General features: G+C 47.3%; 1 protein-coding gene across 1 annotated transcript in view; it reads right to left on the bottom strand.

The window, feature by feature from the left end:
* The window catches only part of LOC144216992 (FERM and PDZ domain-containing protein 2-like), a 60212-nt gene extending 48995 nt beyond the window's left edge, over nucleotides 1–11217 (bottom strand). The window contains exons 1-5 of the mRNA XM_077746461.1: nucleotides 10980–11217; nucleotides 9264–9421; nucleotides 3930–4121; nucleotides 2261–2393; nucleotides 1049–1136 (exon numbers count right to left, since the gene is read on the bottom strand). Coding sequence (XP_077602587.1) covers nucleotides 1049–1136; nucleotides 2261–2393; nucleotides 3930–4121; nucleotides 9264–9421; nucleotides 10980–11217 — 809 coding nt within the window. The remainder of the gene's footprint in view (nucleotides 1–1048; nucleotides 1137–2260; nucleotides 2394–3929; nucleotides 4122–9263; nucleotides 9422–10979) is intronic.
* Between the last annotated feature and the right edge of the window lie 9086 nt (nucleotides 11218–20303).

Below are 20303 nucleotides of genomic sequence, written 5' to 3' on the forward strand. Positions count from 1 at the left end.
CCCCCCCCCCCGCCCCTCCACCACATGTGTGCACACGTGCATGCTCTCTCAAAAATAAATTAATATTAAAAAAATAAAGGGAGTCTTTAAAAAAGAATTTTATATATTGTTTAAGATATTTTGGAAGTGAAAAAAATACATTGTTTATAGCATCAGAAAAAAAGCCATTTTAATTGGGCAAAGAGAAAATAGAGTTTTAAACAGCAGACAAAATCACTGTGAGGTGAACTCTACAGCACCCTGTCAAGCCCCAGCTGTGTATTGGAGGTCAAGTACTGCCATGGCCCTTGGCTGAGTCATGGAAGGACAACAAATTGATATATAAAAAAATAAATACCCACGTTTCAAAATTCCTAATGTTCCCGATGTAGGAGGGTATCAGCTCATGTGGATTTGAGTAGATATAAGCATCTATATTACATTGATCCCCAAACCAGCCACCTCTTCTCCCTGAACCCCCCACCCCCGCCCTTTGTATGTCTCTATCCCTCTGTCCTTTCCTCCTTCCGTCTCTCTATCCCTTCCTCCCTCCCACCCTCTCTTTTTCTCAACTCTGCCATTGTCATGAGAACAATCCCTGTGCTAGCTTGCTGGTGAAGAGCCAGGGTGCCCCCAAATAACAGCCAGTCACCCCCAGAAGTGAAGCGGACTAGCCCGGCTGCAGCTGACCACAAGGGCACCGGCAGAGTCCAGAACCTTCCAGCGGAGCACAGCCTGAATTCCCAACTCATACAACCAGAAGCTCAATAAACTGTTATTTTCAGACACTGTGTTTTGTGGTTGCTTGCCAAGCTGTCTCGTGGGGCAACAGATAATCACAACAACATGGAAATGAACTTGATTCCCAGAGGAGACAGAATGGCCTCAGGCTGCCATCCGTCCTCTCCTCACCTTGGCTGCATATCTGCTTAAATGTGTGTGTGTGGTTTCTTTTTTTTTTTTTTTTCAGCTGCTACTGGAATTGGATCAGCTTTTTCTGGAGAAGCAAAGGGTTTTGTATCAGCAGTCCTCACGAGGATGGCCCAGCCCATGACGCCTTGCTGCTTACCTGCTAACAGAGAGGCTATGGTGACTGTGTGCTGAGGTGCTCTGGCCGGGCTCCAGGGAGCTCTGGGTCTCCGTGCTTCGCTCTGAAACTAACCAAACAGCATGGTGGAGGGCATAAGAAAGGCAAAAGGCATGGTTCTCTCTCTCTTTTTTTTTTTTTTACACTTATTTATTTTTGAAAGACAGAGAGAGGCAGAGCATGAGCAGGGGAGGGGCAGAGAGAAAGGAAGACAGAGTCCGAAGCAGGCTCGAGGCTCTGAGCTGTTTGTCAGCACAGAGCCTGACATGGGGCTCGAACCCACAAACCATGAGATCATGACCTGAGCTGAAGTCGGACACTCAACCAACCAAGCCACCCAGGCATCCCGGCAGAGCTGTCTTGAATCAAGTGGATATCAGCATCATGACTTACAGGCTGTGAGGTGTACAATAGAGCAAATAGAGTTACCCTCTCTATTTGCTCATGTGAGAAATGGAAATGACAGCTATAGAAGGAGGTTAGGGGAGCTTTTTTCTTTTTTTTTTTTTTTTTGAGGGGGAGAATAAAACCTAGTGGCAAAGAGTACCTCGTTTTAGGGACAGAAAATAGTAGCATTAAATTTTTTTTAAAAAAAGATTATTCTAGGGGCGCCTGGGTGGCTTAGTCGGTTGGGCGTCCGACTTTCGCTTAGGTCATGATCTCGCGGTTGGTGGGTTCGAGCCCCGCGTCGGGCTCTGTGCTGACTGCCAGCTCAGAGCCTGGAGCCTGTTTCAGAGTCTGTGTCTCCCTCTCTCTCTGACCCTCCCCTGTTCACGCTGTCTCTCTCTATCCTAGAAATAAAAAAATAAAAATATTAAAAAAAAAAAAGATTATTCTAAAATCCGTTCCTTGGTCATGCCTATAGCAGCAACAAAAACAATCTTTTACAGATTGCTTTTCCTTTTGCTCCACCTAGAAACTAATGAAAAGAAAGTTTCCTGTTATGCTGTGGGTTGAAATTTGTTCTTATCAGCTTGGACAGTTAAAACTCAATAAAAAAATTTCATGTGTGATATAAATAACTGTTAAATAAGTATCTCCAGGTGAAGCTTTCCTCAGGACCCAGCCCTTTCTCTTCGGGGGCTCTCTGGAAGAGGGCAGCTTGCCCGGGTTCTCTGTGCCACCAGGGCATGGCCATCTGGCCCCCTCAGGGCAGGAGACAATAGAATGCGAATAGCAGGGCGCTGTACCCACCTCTGCAGGGGTGCAGGCGCTCCAGGGCCCACACCGCTGCGTTCTCGCAACTCGCCTGATGCAGCCTGTTCCTGAGCAGGCAGCTTCTGTCCTGCTGCACCGAGGAGCTTTCCTCCACAATTCTCCTCTCCACCTGAAGGTCAAGTGCATCACACATCCGCATCCCAAAGTCAAGAGGGGACATTTATACAGACACATACAGACTGGCTGCTAAGTCCGTTCGGAAGGGTCTGTCCTACACAGTGAGAGCCAACAACGGCAACCGGAATGTGTCCCAGACCGCACCACCCACATGCACCCTAGAGGGAATCCACTCCCCTCCCCCCACACGAGGGCACTCAGGCACAACTCTGCCTTTGCTCATGTGCTCCCCCTACTGGCTAGGGTCTCCCTGCTGGGCTCCTGTGTGCCTCCAAGACCCAGAGCCATGTTCTCTCTACTTCCAAACCTCTCTACTTCTCCCCTCAAGGCAGAGGGAAGTGTCCTTTTGTCACATTCCCTCATCACATCACTCACATCTCCTTCTATGACATATTATATCACGTTTGCTTGCCTGTCTGTCTGCCCCCCGCCCCACCCTGTCAACCTTACTGTTGTGCTTTATGCTTCATCATAGCCCCTCTGGCTCAATGAATCGGAGACATGTTTAGATGCCAAGAAAGAAGGGATCCAAGAAGGAGGACAAGATAGAGCTGGCATTTTCTGACTGACTGTGGACGGCATCCGCCCCAGCAGTCCCCTCCTCTCAGTCCACACGGCCCCTGTGTTAGTCTTGGTCTCAGTTCTCCAACCGACCCCCTGGACAGCTGCGCAGATGCCCAGCCCGTCTCCAGCCCTGCCCCCCTCTGGTTCCTCTGAAATGCAGACCTCCTTGCGTTTCTGTCACAGGCACCTCACTTGTCTCTCCCCAGTCGCAGCACTGCCCCGGCCTCAAGGGGGCCAACACGGAAGCAATTTCTGCCCCAGAATCCCCACTCCACCCTCCATGCGGTCAGGCTGAGGCTGTCTCCATCTGAACAACCTTCTGCCTGGGCTTATCTCCCATCCTGTCTTCCCTCCATCACTCCCCCTCTCCTACGGGCACATACCCAATAAATAACATGCATAAGCGTCACCATTTCTGGCTTTGTTTAGAGGGAATCCCAGGTAAGTCAAATGCCTACTATGTGCCAGCTTCTTGCTAGGGCAGCAAGCAACGCAGTGTGACAAGTGCAGCCAGGGGACCCTCTGCAGACACAAGATAGCAGAGGGAAGGAGGGGCCAGGAGCTGTAGGCACAGTCAGGGAAAGTTCTTTGCATGAAGCCTAGTTGAATTTTGACAGGTGACCTGATTCATGGATTTCAAACATGTGATGTTATTGCCTTTGTGTAAAGACTCTTTGAAAGATCCGAAGAATCTCAGCCACATTAGAAATCTGGGCTTGCTCAAACGTCTTCACCAGCACTGCCCAACAGAAATTGCAATGCTGGGATTGTTCTAGATCTTCCTTGTCCAGTATGGTCACCACCAGCTACACATGGCTACCGAGGGCTTGAAATGCGGGTAGGTATGACTGAGGAATTGAAGATTTTATTTTCAATTCAATTAACTACCATTTAGCTGATTTAAGTGTCAACAGCTACCCATAGCTTGTGGCTCCTGGGATGAGAAGCACAGATCTACACTGACCTCGGAGATGGTGCCCAGAACCAGGCCAGCCAGCCGTCTGACGTGGAGATTGGCAGAGGTTGGGTATACAGCCACTTCTTCCCGATGAACCCGACAAGCTTCCAGAACTGACTGCAAGGGCAGCCGCCGGCAGGGCTGGTCTTCACACATGGTCAGCAGAATGGAGTGCAAGGGCTCACGGAGCTGCAGGGGCTGGAGAGAAGGGGGGCTGCGTGAGAAGCCTGGACCGCTGAGGCCAACACCTTGTGGGGTGGGTGGTGGGAACTAATGAAAACAGATGATCTCATTACCACTAGACAGACGCCTGCTCCTTCTGGAGGGTTTAGGGACGGACACAGGATATATCACTGAGGCCACAAAATGCAGAGCAATTATCTCTGGGCCAGTTGTGTGAAGTTTGCTGCTTTCTAGTCTGGAATGTTCTTCGGTGCTCAGAGAGCACAATCCTGTGCTTGGAATACTTATGACAAATAGGTGCTTGACACAGTGGATTTCCACCCATGCCAAGTACTCACATCAAACCAGGGATCAGCCTTCAACTCACACCCACCTGGGCAACCTGTCAAATTATTTCTCGACTACTTCTCAGATGTAATTACTTCTCAAATTACTTCCTCAATTACTTTCTGCCAAATTCCTTCTCGAATTATGTAGGTGGATCTCACTGGGACTTTCCCCTAGAATTTGAACTTCAGAAACATAAGGGCTGTGCCTTTTCATACTTTGGAATTTCCAGTGGTCAGCACAAGGTCAAAAATCACTGGTTGAACTTTATGTCACATGCAGCCGTCAAGCAAAAGAAAAAATATTTTCTTAAGCATTTCCCTCATGCATTTAAGTGGCCACCATTTATATTGGGGAACTCTTCAAATTCAGACCCAGAATCAGGCTTTTTGTCACACCCATCCATACTGTGAGTCATTTTCAAGATAAAGGCTGCACTACCATTTCTTGCCATGGAATATCAGTTGTGAATTCCATCTCCATGTGTAACAGGGATTCTGTGTCCTGAACTCATACAGCAAACCCAAATGCCTGAATCACAAGGTGGGAGACTGTCCCTGCCTTCAAGGACTTCACAGTCTCATGAGAAAGATGGTCACCTAAACAGATAAGGACTGAGGCACCTGGGTGGCTCAGTCGGTTAAGCGACTGACTTCAGCTCAGATCATGCTCTCACAGTTCATAAGTTTGAGTCCCATGTCGGTCTCTGTGATGACGGCTCGGAGCCTGGAGCCTGCTTCAGACTCTGTGTCTCTCTTTCTCTCTGCCCCTCCCCCACTCGCACTCTGTCTCTCTCTAAAAATTAAATAAACATTAAAAGAGAGAGAGAGAAACAAGGATTTAGGTCATGGGAAGCATAGACATGGTGATAACACAGAGGAAAAGGTCTAATCCTGCCTGGGGGAAAGAACTTGAACTAAATCTCGAAAAGCACACACTAGCATTAACCGGGAGAAAAGTGGGGGGAGGAACCGCAGATAGAGGGAGCAGTATATGGTAAGGGTGGCATGTCTGAAAAGAAGGGCACTAAGGGCAGGACAGAGCCCAGGGGAAAACGACAATGCAGGGCCCCTTGCTCACAACTTTTAAGAATTTTGAGACAGTGACATCAGAGCATTAAATCAAGCGTGGGCCCTTGTAAGTGCAGGGCACTATGCCATTACACAGGCCACACGCCCGTGAAGTTGGCCCAGATTATGGCAGAGCTCCAGAGAGGAACCAGAGCTACAGGTAAGAGCACAATTTGGGGCTCCAGGTATGCCCTGCTGAGAAGTGGAAGATGACGCCATGAGTAGAGTGGGATTTCACATGAGGTGGGAGGAGAGCAAAAAGCACCAGGAAACATTGGGATGTTGAATCAGAGAGACAAAGGGATATAGAAGGAAGGAAGGGAAGGAGGCAGGAAGGCAGGGCAGGCAGGCAGGCAGGCAGGCAGGAAGAGGGAGGGAGGAAGGGGAAGGAAGGAAGGAAGGAAGGAAGGAAGGAAGGAAGGAAGGAAGGAAGGAAGGAAGGAAGGAAGGAAAAGGAGGGTTCTCTGGCTCTTGTTACACTGACCTATAAGGAATTCTTATAGGTCAGATGAAAACTTGCACACACAAACACACACACACACACACACACACACACACATATTCCATAGTCAAAAATTTTATACTGTGCTGTGATAAAATTTAAAATTTTCTATGCTTTAGGCTCTCTCAGAGTCTTTAATAAATTACTCTGTAAAATCTTGGAGAGGAAGATATTACAGGGAGCATTTTCCCAAATCGATTGAGCACAGAACCCTTTTTCAGGGAAGCATCTCACTTCGGGAAGGGCTGCTTTAAAGCCTGTTTTATAAATCTGTGTCTTCACTATCTATAAAATCCTCTAGTTTGCTACTTCCTCTGAACAGATAAGTCTTATTTTGCTTGCCAGCCCTAAATCATGGCTGCCTGGATGACTGGGTTGTGTAGCCTTCTGTGGTGGTTCCTGGACTCAGCGGGAGCACTTCTGTGACCCATTGGCAATGCCTTCCTCGAACCCACACGACTGAGGGGTGGCGCGCAGCTCAAGAGAAGTGATCCCTGTCCTGAAGAAAATTGCTAATTCAATCCAAAGACATGACCTGGCAAGACTTTGAGTATCTTGTTTACAGACCTGATTTTGTGGCACATGAAAGCCTGCTGACCAGTAGAGGGTCATTCCTAAAGAATAGACGTGCATCTGCTCAAGAGAAAAAGCACAAGATTAGATTTCAGTCACCTCTGTTACTCTGTAGTCCTGCAAACAAAACACAATTCCATTTCCACGTGAGGCAGACACCGTTGGCAGCCTAGCCCAACCACCGTGTGCAACTCCCATGAACTTTCCTGCCTCCCACTCTTGCTGCTTAAAGCCACAGTGATCATGACACCCCACTTTGGCAGGAGACGCAAGGGAAATCTGTTAAGGGGCTTTTGAGAAAGCTTGTGCTTTACTGATGATAAGAACACAGGTAATGGTCCCACTTTTTCTTCAATGTTGCCTTGAACACTGATGAAATATATGGATCATAGCTGCCATCTTGAGACCATGAGGCAACAGGCAAAAGAAAAAAAGCCAACAACTAAAAAGGGTGGAATGTAAATACACAGCCTGGATCCTTGATGACATTTACTGAGCTGCTGAGCAATCCCGAGACGCCTCGTGAAGCAAATAATAACTCTATCTGCGGTGCCAGCCACTGTATTTTAGGCTTTCTGATGCACATAGCTGAAACCATTTGCACATGACACACTATGGGACAGCCCATTGTGCTTTAAGAGCATCACCTGTCAGAAAGCAACAAGGTGAAATGGAAGAGCATGATCTGACTTCTCTGGTCCTCATTTTCAACTTTAAAGTGAGTGTTCTGCCTGAATATTTATGAAGATTTTGTAAAAAGAACCTGGAAATGGTAATGATAATTATTGTTATCATTATCGGATGCAGAGCACTTACATGCCAAACTCTGCGTTAACCTTTTACTTAGATTAACTCATTTAGTCCTCACCACCATCCTGTGAGGTTGGTATTTTAATTGTCTCCGTTATACAGGAGAGGCAACACGAAGGGAACTTAGGGAACTTTCCCAAAGAAGACCTAAAGCCAGGCACGGGGCCTTGGCTATGTCTCCTTTGGATCACACTAAGTTTTCAATGAATGTCAATTTGTTGTTGTTGTAGGGCTTCTGCTGTAATTGACAAGGCACATTCCCCCTAGGATCTCTCTTTGCAGGAAATAACTTTTGGAACTCCAGAAGGGAGACGCTGAATTAATAAAGCACGGTATGTAAAAAATGCATGGTTATTTGAGCCATCCACTCAGTAAAATACAAGTGAGTTTGATTTTGGGTTTTTGCATCCATAGGTCAAGGGCATGTGTCCAGTATCACATGCGCCAATTCTCTCTCTGAAATGATGTCCCTAAATCAATCAACCAGTCCTCTGAGGAGTGTGACTAGACATTCTCACCTCCGGAGAAATGGCCCTGAGAGCAGATGCTGGTGCACTGCCCTGAGCACTGCCAGAGGCACCATCCACACTCAGGGAACTGACCTGCATTCCAAACGCTCTAAGTACTCTTGGGTGATGCCTAAGGCCAAAGTGACAACAGGCTTCCTCCACAATCCCAAATCTAGCCCATTAGTACAGGATGCCTGGAAAAGGGTGGTGACGGTTTTGAATGTGACTCCTGGCACAATAGGAGAGAACAGCACTCTCGATTGCTGATGTCTGCTATGAGAGCAGGATGGGGTGATAGTGGTAAGAGCGACTGGTGGTTAGAGGCAGGCCCACATCTTCCACCTGCACTGGGACCAACACTCGAAGCAATGGGGAAATGTCTCTGTCTGCTGGGGAGAGCTGAGGTCTCTGTGTGCTAGGGAGAGCTGGATGTTGGTCAGAGGACAGGAGTCAGCGTACAGCCTCCAAAGCTCAGAAAGGAGCCCGGAGCTGGGGGAGGATGGTGAGCCGAGCCTCTGCTGAGACCACTTTCCTGACTGCTCCCCTCCCCTCCCATGGGACCTGAGCAGAGGTGGATGCAGAGAGGGGACTGCAGTGGACAGAAGAAAAAAGCAATGAACAGAACTGAGCGGTAGGGATGCTGTGTAGAGGGATGATGCCCAGGTGACCTGGCCTACTAAGTGCCAGTTTGCCACAGTTCACCCCCCAGGAAGCTAAGTCCCCTGCATTTCTGGGGTGCATCAGCACGTGCCCCTCTAGTGGTTGCTCAGCAGGTCAGATCCCATGGCTCCAGCTGTGACATGTCACCTGAGTCCAGCATGGCACCATCAGAGACATCCAAACAGGGGGACTGAGAGGCACCAAGGTCTGTGTCTAACACAGGGGCCAGGGCTTCATCCCCGAGATTCTGTCAGTGTAAGACACGGTGGAGGGGCTCGGGGTGCTGGGTGTCTGCCCATGAGTGACAGTGTCAGGGCCACGGCAATGGGGAAACTTGATGCTTTCACTAATGTGATCTGACTCAGAGACACGTGGGCCCAGACAAACCAACCTTGGAAGCCACCAAGACTTTAAATATGTATAATAAGCTGGTAGATTAAGTCGTTAACCCCGTTTTACAGGTGTAGAAATTGGAGCTCAGAGAAGTTGACCTGTCTTCATCGAAGAGCTAAAAGACTGGCAAAAAAAAAAAAAAAAAAAAAAAAAAGACTAGGAATAAAATTATTTAAATCTATTCTGCCTCAAGTGATTGTTGGGGCTAAACTGGGAGCTGGGGATGCCACCCCAAGGACAGATTGAAGGTCCTAGGACCATGCCTTTCCCCAGGACAGGCCCAAAGGTGCGACAGAGATGTGACACACCTTACCTGAGATGCATCAGGCTGCTCACCATCACTCTGCCCCTGCAGCAGTTCAGGGGCCTTGAAAGGAGCAGCCTCTATGTGAGAAATGTGGTCCTGGAAGGAGAGACTTCCGGCTGCAGACAGCAGGGCTGACCAGGGACAGACCACGTAGTCCGAGGAATCTGAAACCAAGGCCATGATGGGAGTACAGAGAATGACCACTGTCTGGAGGGCCAGTTGTGGGATCATGACCAGCAGGTGCCCCTGGGATGGACTGAGAGCAATGCCCAAGGTAACAAGAAGTGGGGTAAATTCAACCCTGATACATGTGTGCACAAGAGCAGCATTAGGTACGGCGGCTGCGGTCACGGCCAGGACACCAGCCACCTGCATCTAAATTCCTCAGTGCCCCAAGGGTCTCAAGATAAGAGGTCCACTTGGAAATAAGCCCAAGTCTGAGTTCTTTGGAGCCAAGCCTGGGACAGGGCATCTGATCTTCTGGGTGTACTGTACCTGTTCATCAGGCTCCCCTCCCGCTCCCCGAACCAACACCCAGGGAAAGAGGGAGTGAAGAATCATAGGGGAGATGAAACTGAAGGTAGAAGTGCACAGCAGCCTCCTGTATCTTCCCACACTGGGACCCACCTGACTCATGTGATCTCACTCATGTGTGGGGATGCTCTGCTGCAGGCTGGCAGTCCCCAAGCACGAGTGACTTCTGAGCTGACGTGTGAGTGTGCCTACTCGATGTTTTTTTCAGTTATTAATGTAACGCCTCACAGCTCCAAATTCATCTTTCAATACCTGCTCCCTCAAGCAGCTCCTCTTTACAGCGCGTGCGACATGCAGCTTTCTCAGCAGAGGGCGCGAGAGAGAGACATTGCAGGAGGCGGGGCCCTCCTGCTGTTTCAGGGTCTCAGAGCTCATGCTGGTGGACACTTGGTGACGCTCTGCCCTGACGCAGGACCCGTGGCCCTGCGAGCACCTCCGGGCCCCGTCTGGCCAAGTGATCACTCCTGCACAGGTGCTGCGGGCTCCAGGCCTCCTGGCAGCACGAGCTCCGGAAGCTGTGTCTCCCCGATGCCCTCCTCCATCCAGAGGGTCACCCTCGTCCCTGGTGGCGATTCCTGTGCTTAACTTGCCCAGTGACTGACAGACAGTTTTGGCCCGGCAAAGCAGTGAACTTCGCGTCACCGTGGGCTCCAAGCACAGCAACTCCAGCAAATCTGAACCCCAGTCTGGGGAAGGGGCTTCCCTTCCAAGTTTGTCCCTCCCTGGTACAAACCTCATTCCCCGGGAACCACATCTTACAATTACTCTTCTGTTGGAATGTAAGAATTCTGTATATTAATGTCCTTCCTGCTCTTTAGACCACCTAGTATGTGGGTTCTAGCCCCTGATGGGACACAGGTGATACATCACCTGGCAGGGGACTATCTGGGAGTGTCAGCAGGGCAGCCCCTGCTTCCTGTCCCTTAGGCTCAGACTGTCCAGGTGTTGGGAGAGGCCCATATGGCTGCAGCCACTGTCTCCCTAGAAGCAAGGCCTTTCTTTCTTCTGTATGCCATGGGTCGGGAGAGACAGGCCTGAGTCTCAGTGCAGCTCCATAGGTAGGTGTCATTTGACTACTTGATCTAATACTTTGGACTGATAGCAGACCTGAGAAGCAGCAACCAGAGATGGCTTGGGAAGCTTCGTGTTCAACTCCCTGTGATTCAGCTGGTCCAAACACGCCCTTACCTTCACGAAGGTCTTCCAGGAGCCGCTCAGCAGCCAGGGACAAGAGGGACCAGATTTCCTCCTCCGACAGAGCTTCACCCCTGACCTGCAGGGCGCTGGCCAGGGTCACAGAGGCTGGGCTCATGCCTGCAGAGACACGCGAGTGGCAGTGTCTGCAATGTCCACAAGCTCTCTGGGCCCACGTTCGCCGCTCCAGCCCAGGCACAGCCCAGCCCCCTCTGCGGCGTGGCAGCACCATGCTTTGATCACCTGCATCCCTGGGGGCTGGGCACAGGCCTAGGCACACAGAGGAAGCTACAGAAAGGCTTTTTGGGGGCTGGCGAGGCTGCCTGGCCGATTCAGGGAATGAAATAAACTCTGAAATTAAGGCTTCAGTGAATAAATGAATGAACAAATGAACCATGAGAATGGCACCGCCCTCTGTGCCAGGTATGTGCTGTGAAAAAGTTACCTATATGCGAGTAACATAGGTACCTATGCCTGTGCCTGCTCTCCTCTCTGTCTGGGAAAGTAGGTTAACAACATTTTTTTTTTAATCTCCAGTATATGACTCATGGCTTTTCCCCTGCCACACGCAGAGTTGGATGTGGTGCCAACACCAGCCCGTCTATAATGATCACTAGCACCTGCCTGAAGACTAAAAATCACTAGAAGGAAAGCGAGCTCTGTGTTTTTGCAAAAGTGCAGACTCACAGAGAAGCACGGGACTGATTCGCCGGAGGAAGGATGAAGGAGTCTGATCTTCTATTTTCCTCTCTTCTTAGAAGGGCTCCTTTCTAGCAAAGCTGACATTTAAACGTCTGTCCCCCTGACCCAGCTGCCACCCACTAATCTCCAGCCCCAGGTGGGGTGACAGCAGGAAGAGGCCGAGCAGGCTTTTCCTAATCCATTTACGTCATTGATCTTTTCTGCCGCCTCAGGGAAGGCGGGAGTGTGGTGTATGGGGCAGGGTGGAGAGCACTTTATGGCACCCTCACCCCTCCATCTGACATGGCTGAGCCCAATTCTCCACTCACCAGCTGCTCAGCTCTGTGTACACCTGAAGTCCAATGTCCTCTGGGCTCAGGAAGAGAGTTGGACTCCCAGAAGATAAAAGCCCTGCACGCCCTCCTCTCCACTGGGGACCAGAGGAGTGCTGCAGCCAGACCTAGCCAGGCGGGAAGCTCTTTGTGTGAGATGTAACTTACAAGGAGTCAGCAAAGAAAGCCCTCAGTTCCCATTTGCAGGCAGGAAGGCAGTTCGAGGTCTCCCAGGTAAAAAGTAATAGATTCAAAGCTACAGCGCAGGGCCTCCCTTGTCTTTCTTTTTTGTCTTCCTCCTACTTTTTATCCAAACTTTGCTTAAGCCATATGGATTAGGCGTTTCCATTCTGCCACATGTTTCTAGCTCTCTGCAGCCACAGTAAAAGGCTACTTATTAGAGGGAGAAACACAGGGACAAGATTAGGACTCTCAAAAAAGAAATCTCTGAATCTCAAAAATTTGTCACGAAATACCTAATGTGCTGTGGTTTGTTTTCCAATCACTTTATGACTAGAAAAAAATTGTATTTTAGCATGGTGTGGTGTGGCTAGTCAAGACCATCATTTCAATACAGTAATAATTCAATGAAGGAAGGACAGCCTTTTCAACAAATAGTGCTGGGTTCATCGTGGGGGGAAAACCCGTCTTATCCTATATAAAAATTAACTTGGGGCGCCTAGGTATCTCAGTCGGTTAAGAGTCTGACCTCGGCTCAGGTTATGATCTCATTTTGTCAGTTCGAGCCCCACATCAGGGGCTGTCAGCATAGAGGCTGGAGCCTGGATCCTCTGCCAACCTCTCTGTCTGTCCCTCTCCCACTCATGCTCTATCTTTCTCTTTCTCCCCCTCTCTTCCTCTCTCAAAAACGAATAAACATTTAAAAAACTAAAAATTAGGGGCTCCTGGGTGGTCTTAGTCGGTTAACCATCTGACTTCAGCTCAGGTCATGATCTCATGGTTGGCAGGTTCGAGCCCTATGTCAGACTCTGTGCTAAGAGCCTGCTTTAGATTCTGTGTTTCCTTCTCTCTCTGCCCCTCCTCCACTCGTGCTCTGTCTCTCTCTGTCTCTCTCTCTCGAAAATAAACATTAAAAATTTAAAAATAAATAAATAAATAAAAATTCACTCAAAATGAATCATAGACCTAATATAGAACATAAAACTACACATTTTTAGGAAATAATACATAGAAGCAAATATCCAAGATCTAGGACTAAGCAAAGAGTTCTTAGATTTGACATCAACATCATAGTTTAGCCTTGTCTACCTTACATGTGTTCAGAACACTTAGATTAGCCTACAGTTGGGTAAAAGCACCTCACACAAAGCCCATTTGATAATAGAATGTTGAATATCTGATGTAATTTATTGAACACTGTACTGAAAGTGAAAAATAGAATGGTTGTGAGCGTATTGGGTGTTTACCCTTGTGACCATGTCGCTGACCGGGAGCTAAGGCTCCGGGCCGCTGCCCAGCATCATAAGAGAGGATTGTAGTGCATATCACTAGCCCGAAATGGATTAAAATTCTAAGTCTGAAGTATGGTTTCTTTTTTTTTTTTTTTTGAGAGAGAGATAGAGACAGCATGAGCAGGGGAGGGTCAGAGAGAGAGAGAGACACAGAATCTGAAGCAGGCTCCAGGCTCTGAGCTCCCTGTCAGCACAGAGCCCGATGCGGGACTCGAACCCACGAACCGTGAGATCATGACCTGAGCTGAAGTCAGACGCTTAACCGACTGAGCCACCCAGGCGCCCCTGAAGTACAGCTTCTACTGAATGTGTGTACCTTTTGCACCACCATAAAGTCAAAAACTTGTAACTCAAACTATTACAGATTAGGGTCATCTATAAATAAAGAACTCTTGGGGCACCTGCGTGGCTGGGTGGCTGAGTTGGTTAAATGTCCAACCTCAGCTCAGGTCATCATCTCACAGTTTGTGAGTTCAAGCCCTACGCTGGGCTCCATGCTGTCAGCTCAGAGCCTGGAGCACCATGTCTCAAAAATAAATAAACACTAAAAAAATGTATAAATAAAAAACTCTCACAATTCACTGTAAACAGACAACCCAATTTTAAAATGGGTAGAGACGTCAACTATACTTCAATAATAAATAAATCAAAGTACAAAAAAAAAATAGCTACAATAGGCAAAATTGAGGGTGTCACAGGCAAACCAGAATGTATGACCACCCAAAATTTTTTAAAAAATGGGCAAAGACTATGAATAGACATTTCTCCAAAGATGTACAAATAACCAATAGGCACATAAAAAATGCTCAACATAATTAGTCATTAGGTAAATGCAAATCAAAACCACAATGTGATATCATTTCAGATCTATAAGGATGATTAAAACCAAAAAGATGAACAATAATAAGTGCTGACAAAAATGTGGAGAAATTAGAACCCTCACATATTGCTGGTAGGGGTGTAAAGTAATGTAGCCACTTTGGAAAACAGTTCAGCAGTTCCTCAAAGAGTTAATCATAGAGTTACCATATGACTCAGTAATTCCACTCCTTGGTATATACCCAAGACAAATGAAAACATATGTCACAGCAAAACTTATGCACAAACATTCAAAGCTGCATCCTTGATAATATCCTAAAAGTGGAAACAATCCAAACATTAACTCATGAGTGAATATACAAAATTGTATACATATACAATTTGGCCATGTAAAGGAACAAAGTCCTGCTACATGCTACAAGATGGATGAATTTTTTTCTTAAACCCCTTCATTGAGGTGCGATTGACATACAAAAAGCTGTGGTGTATATTTAATGTATGCAACCTGATGGGTTTGTAGATAAGTACATATTCATGAAATCACCACCGTGATCTATGCCATACAAGATGGATGAATCTTGAAAACAATCCACCAAGTAAAGAAAGTCAGCCACTAAAGGTCACATATTGTACGATTGCATTCATATGAAATATCCGGAACAGGCAAATCAATAGAAATGGAAAGATTAGTTGCTTGGCAAGGGTTTGGGGGAAGAGGAGGTGGGGAGCGACTGAAGTGAGTATGGGTTTCTTAAAAGTTTGATAATAATATCCTGGAATTAGTTGTGATGATTACACAATCCTGTGAACATACCAAAAACTTTTGAATTGTACACATTAAAAGGCGACTTACGGTATGTGAGTTATACCACAAATATCAATACTTTTTTAAGAGAAAAGCAAGGGATGGAAAGGAACTTATAATTAAAAGACAGATCATGAGGTGCATGGGTGGCTCAGTTGGTTAAGCATCTGACTGAGGCCAGGTCATGATCTCACAGTTCGTGAGTTCGAGCCCCACGTTGGGCTCTGTGCTGACAGCTCAGAGCCTGGAGCCTGCTTCAGATCTTGTGTCTCCCTCTTCTCTCTGTTCCTCCCCCACTCGTTCTCTCTCTCTCAAATATAAACATTAAAAAATTTTTTAAAGACAGATCAAATTGATCTAAATGAGTAAAAGTAAATACAGTATCTAGGAATGTAAACGTGAGGAATAGAGCTACAGAAAGAAGAGGATGACTAAAAGTCTGGATAATGGTTACCTTTGGAGGAGAGAGGGACTGTGATTGAGATGGAGAATATTGAAGGGTTTCTGGAATGGGTGGCAAAGTCCTATTTCTGAGCCTCAGCGATGGTTAAAATAAGGTGTTCATCTTATAATGACTCAGCAAGCTAAACATTTTTTGTCATGGTTCTCTGGGTCCGTTCTTTTACAATAAAAGTTTAAAACAATTTCAAGCATTGCCCTGCTAAAAATATTTTTAGACAAATCCAAAAAATAGCACATCATTTCCACCTCCTTTCTTGAAATACAAACCCAGCAATTTTCATCAGTTACGTTAGACTCTATCTGAAATCTTGCTAACAAATGCCAACCAGCTAAGAGGTCCAATCATTCTTTCCATCTAGGGTAGATAAGGGAACATCTAACATCTAGAAAAGCACATACTGGTCGGGTTGGCCAGTCAAACACCCCCTCTCTGTTGGAGCTAAGAGTTCTTTGAGGCTTGAAGTTACCATTCTCATTGCTGGAGGTGTTGGGATTATATCCTCCACATCAAAGGCAACCCCAGACACAGGAGGTAATGTCAGCAAACTAGTCATCAGCTGCTCTATTAAAAAACAACAAACAAACAACAAACAAACAAAAACCCCATCTCACTGTTCCAATATATGTGCATGATCCCACATATTTCTTTGTAGACAAAGAAATGTCTACATTCTGCTTTTCTCTACAAACCCTCTCTGACCCCATGTCCCAGCTGAACGTGACATTCTGTCCATGGGGGTAAGTTGATGCCTACAGGGAGCGTCAGCACTTGGGAACCATTGGTGGCTCTGAATTTCCATGGCAGCCCTGACCACATCCCTCTACTCTGGTAGGGAGTAACCTATTTAGGGACACTTCAGGGACTCCATTTCAGTGCACTAGCCCTTAAGAAGCAACCCAAACGTATATTAACACTGTAATATTGCAAATGCTATTTCAGGGCCAGCTGACACCGCCAATACAAGGAGACACCTCCTAGCGCTTACTGTGCACCAGGCACTGTTCCAAGGGCTCTATGTGCCCCCGTCCTGGTTTATGAGACAGCCGCCATCCGCCCTGCCCTGGCATGCTCTGATGCCTCTGGGCTTACCTCCAAGCTTTTCTCTATACAGTCTAGTGGTGAGCTACTGCTGCACCGTGAACTGGAAGGGGACCCTTAACCGTCTACGGGACAGGGAGATCCCACCACACAGATAGACCCTGCCTTCTTGCCAGTGAGGAAGCTCTGGAAAAGTGTCCAGCCCATGGGCATGCTTTTGGGGGGAGGGGCAGCTCTGTTGTCCCTCATTCACCTTCCAGGCTCACCTCTGTGGGCCAAGTCCTCTGTATTGACTCGATTCTCTGAAGGCTTCTGCGGTCCTCTCATAACCCAAAAATCTCCTCCATCTGGGGCCTCATTGCCGTTCAGGAGTTTCCTCAGGCTCCCTTGCATAAGTTCCCATGCTATGGTGCATCTTGTCACCGGACACTCTACTGGCTTCTGGCTTCGCAGCCCTTCTCTGGTCTGGCTCTCCCTAGAAGGTCTGCCCATGCCCTTGACATCCTTGCCTCAGCCATACCTTTATTTAACAAACACTTAACAGAGAGTTAGTATATTTTAAGATGCAAATAGAAAGGTGAAACTATAACATCCTACCCTTGCAAGTCTTACCTTCTAGTGGGGACGGGCCGAGGGGCATCGATACCAAACAGGTAGACAGATAAACAAAATAAGTCCACAGAGAGAGAGACTACAAAGAACAAGTAGACAAGGCCATGCACTTGAGCTGGCATGGTCGGGGAAGGCGTCATATGAGCTGAGACTTGAAGGTTGAGAAGCTGCCCAGCTGTGGGAAAAACTTCCTGGGTACAAAATCTCATGCCTCAGCAGATCTCAAGAACAGAGAGAAGCAAGCTGGGCGGGAGTGTGGTGAGGAAGGTTAGCAAGGGAGCACAGAGGTATGAGGGGGAGTCACGGAGCCGGCTGGCCAGGTGCCCTTTTGGCCTCACCTCTCAGGCTAAGGAAAGGAATTTGCATGTTTGATATGAGCAATAGGAAAGTCAACCTTCCCGCTACCTTGCAGGGGTGCAAGGCCCAGCAGAAGCCTTTCTGACACAGTCATGCTGTTGACAATTGACTAGAGCAGAGACGGTAGTAGAAGAGCCTGAAGGCCATCCTTGTCTAACACCTTGTCTCATTTACCACCTCACCGGTGCTGTCAGTGGGGATGGTTTTCATCAAGGGCAAGTCTCACATCTGCCTCCTACCCAACTCAGGAAGAACTGTGTCCAAGTCACCCAGACAGCTGCTGAGTGACGGTCACGGAGTGCTAGCTGGCGGATCAAGCCACCTGCCTGAGGGCACACCGTGTACACTTGTTGCCATGGTACCTGGCAGCCTTTGTAAAGTGCTGGCTTCTGAAGAACTGAACATCTCTGCTAATCCTTATCTATTGGCCAGCTGTGTCATGGATTTGAAGGGCCTCCAAGGCGTTTCTCGGCTCAGGAGTTCAAGGTGCTGCTGCCCAGGAATAGAAAGCATAAGCACAGAAGCAAGGGAAGTGGAAGGGAAAAAGCACACTGCCTCTGGTCTCAGGAGGACAGGTCAGTGGGTGACCACTCTCTCCTTAAAACACTCCCTGTTGCTTCAGATTCTGGTTTCCCCTGACTCCCTCTCACTGTCCCTGGAATGTTGTCCCTCAGGATTCTGGCTCCAGCCCTGTACTGGTTTCCTATGGCTGCTGGGACAAATTCCCATCAGCTTGGTGGCTGAAAGCAACAGAAATGTATTATCTCAGAGAACTCAGTTACACTGAGCTGAAACCGGGCTGTGGGCAGGACCACATTCCCTCCAGAAGCTCCAAGGGAGGATCTGCTCCTCGTCCCTTCCCGTTTCCGGTGGCGGCCAGCATTTCTTGGCTTATGGCCACATCACTCCAATGTCTGCCTTCATGGGCTCATCATCTTCTCCTCTTCTATTTTAAATCTCCCTCTGTCTGCCGCTTACAAGGATATTTGAGATTGTACCTAGTAGGGGCTGCCTAGACAATCCAGGATAATCTCCCCATTTCAAGACCCTTTAACTTCATCACATCTGCAGTCTTTTTGCCATTTAAGGTAGTATTCACAGATTGCACAGGTCAGGATGCATAGATCTTTTTTGAGGGGGGTGGAGCATTGTTCAACCTACCACCAGCCCTTTTTCATTCAACACTCTACTGTTGGCTAAAAAAAGACATGAGCTCTGGAAGGTTGAGACTCCAGCTCCCTAACTTCCTGGCTGTGTGAGCTTGGGCACAGAGCATATATATACTCAGTATATATATATATACTGAGGCCCTCTCTGAGCCTCAGTTTTGTCATCTGGAAAATAGTGTTAATCATAGCATCTACCTCACGTAACTGTTAGGAGACTATATTAAAAGGCTCAGTATGTAAAATGTGATGAACACATCTTATTTCCATTCTCGTTCCATCTCTGCTCTAACCACCCAAAGAGGGATTTTAAGCATCAGAGCTGCCGAGAAGTTTCCAAGTATGAGATTCTTAAGATATGGTGTTAATTGTTTCCATCTGTCTGCCAGGATCGAGGTGCTATAAACAACCCATTTTAAACCTTAGCAAAGTGCCTAAAATATCTCAAGGTCCCCAAAATAGACACCCTAGGGAGGAACCAGGGAAGGAGTGAGGGCTCCAAGGAACCAAAGCTCTCAGAATGATCCTTTTTCCTTCCTCCTTTTGGTCCTTATGTCTCCCTTCATTCCTTCTCTCTTTGGACATTCATTAAAAACCATCTGCTTGCACTCAGACCAAAATCTGAGCAAAACTTTCTAGAAGGAGAATGGCATCCTTGTCCCCCAGGAGGAGAAGTCAGCTTCTGCCTCATCTAGGCTCCATTTATAGGGCTAAAGGTGTCAGGGCTCTTAACTCCCAGCGCGCTCCTACGGTGAGCTCCTTGGAACCTAAACTCAGTTCTGAGTCCTTCACATAGATCCTGCCCTACTCCGCTACATATATACCGGCTATAGCACCAACGTGGTGTGACCTTGAGCAAGTACACTCTCAAAATCTCTTTTCCCCGCTATAAAATGGAGATGTTATGCCCTACCTTACAAGGTGGTTGTGAGAAACAGAACAAGCTAATGAGAACATGGCAACTAGCAGATGTCCTACCTTTCTCTGGTCTTCCCAGATGCAACCTTGCATTTCTAGATAAGACAATGGTTGCTTATGTACAGAAAAACATTTAGAGTATTTTAGAGGAGGGTTTTCCCCATCATCCATCTATTAAACATGACTTGCCCCATATTTGCTGCATTCCTATATAACCCATGCTGATAAGGCAAGTTTTTTATTTAAGCACATTAAGGGAAACTGTATATTTTAGAGGAAATGGAAGATTAGTATTATTGGACACAAATAGAAGGTAACTATAACTATTTGTTGAAGTCGTTGAATTCTTGCCACATAATACTGCCTTCCAATGATCCCAATGCCTGGTCTTTCGTTGTGAAAGGAGCAATTCATTTGAGAAATGTGAAGGCATAGGGTTCCGGACAGACTTTCTTCTTGACATAAACTGAAGAATTTAAGTACAATGTCAAAAACATAGTTCAATGTTATTAATGTATTTCGTCTTCCACCTGTGTTCTTTGGTCCTGCTTATCTTTTGAGAAGCTCTGTACCCTCCTTTTCTAAGGCCTCGGGGCCAGTTTTAATATAATTTGTACTCACAGCTGATTGATTGAATCTTCACCAATTTTACTTG

Source organism: Crocuta crocuta, unplaced genomic scaffold (genome assembly GCF_008692635.1).
Source record: "Crocuta crocuta isolate KB4526 unplaced genomic scaffold, BGI_CrCroc_1.0 scaffold28, whole genome shotgun sequence".
Lineage (NCBI taxonomy): Eukaryota > Metazoa > Chordata > Mammalia > Carnivora > Hyaenidae > Crocuta > Crocuta crocuta.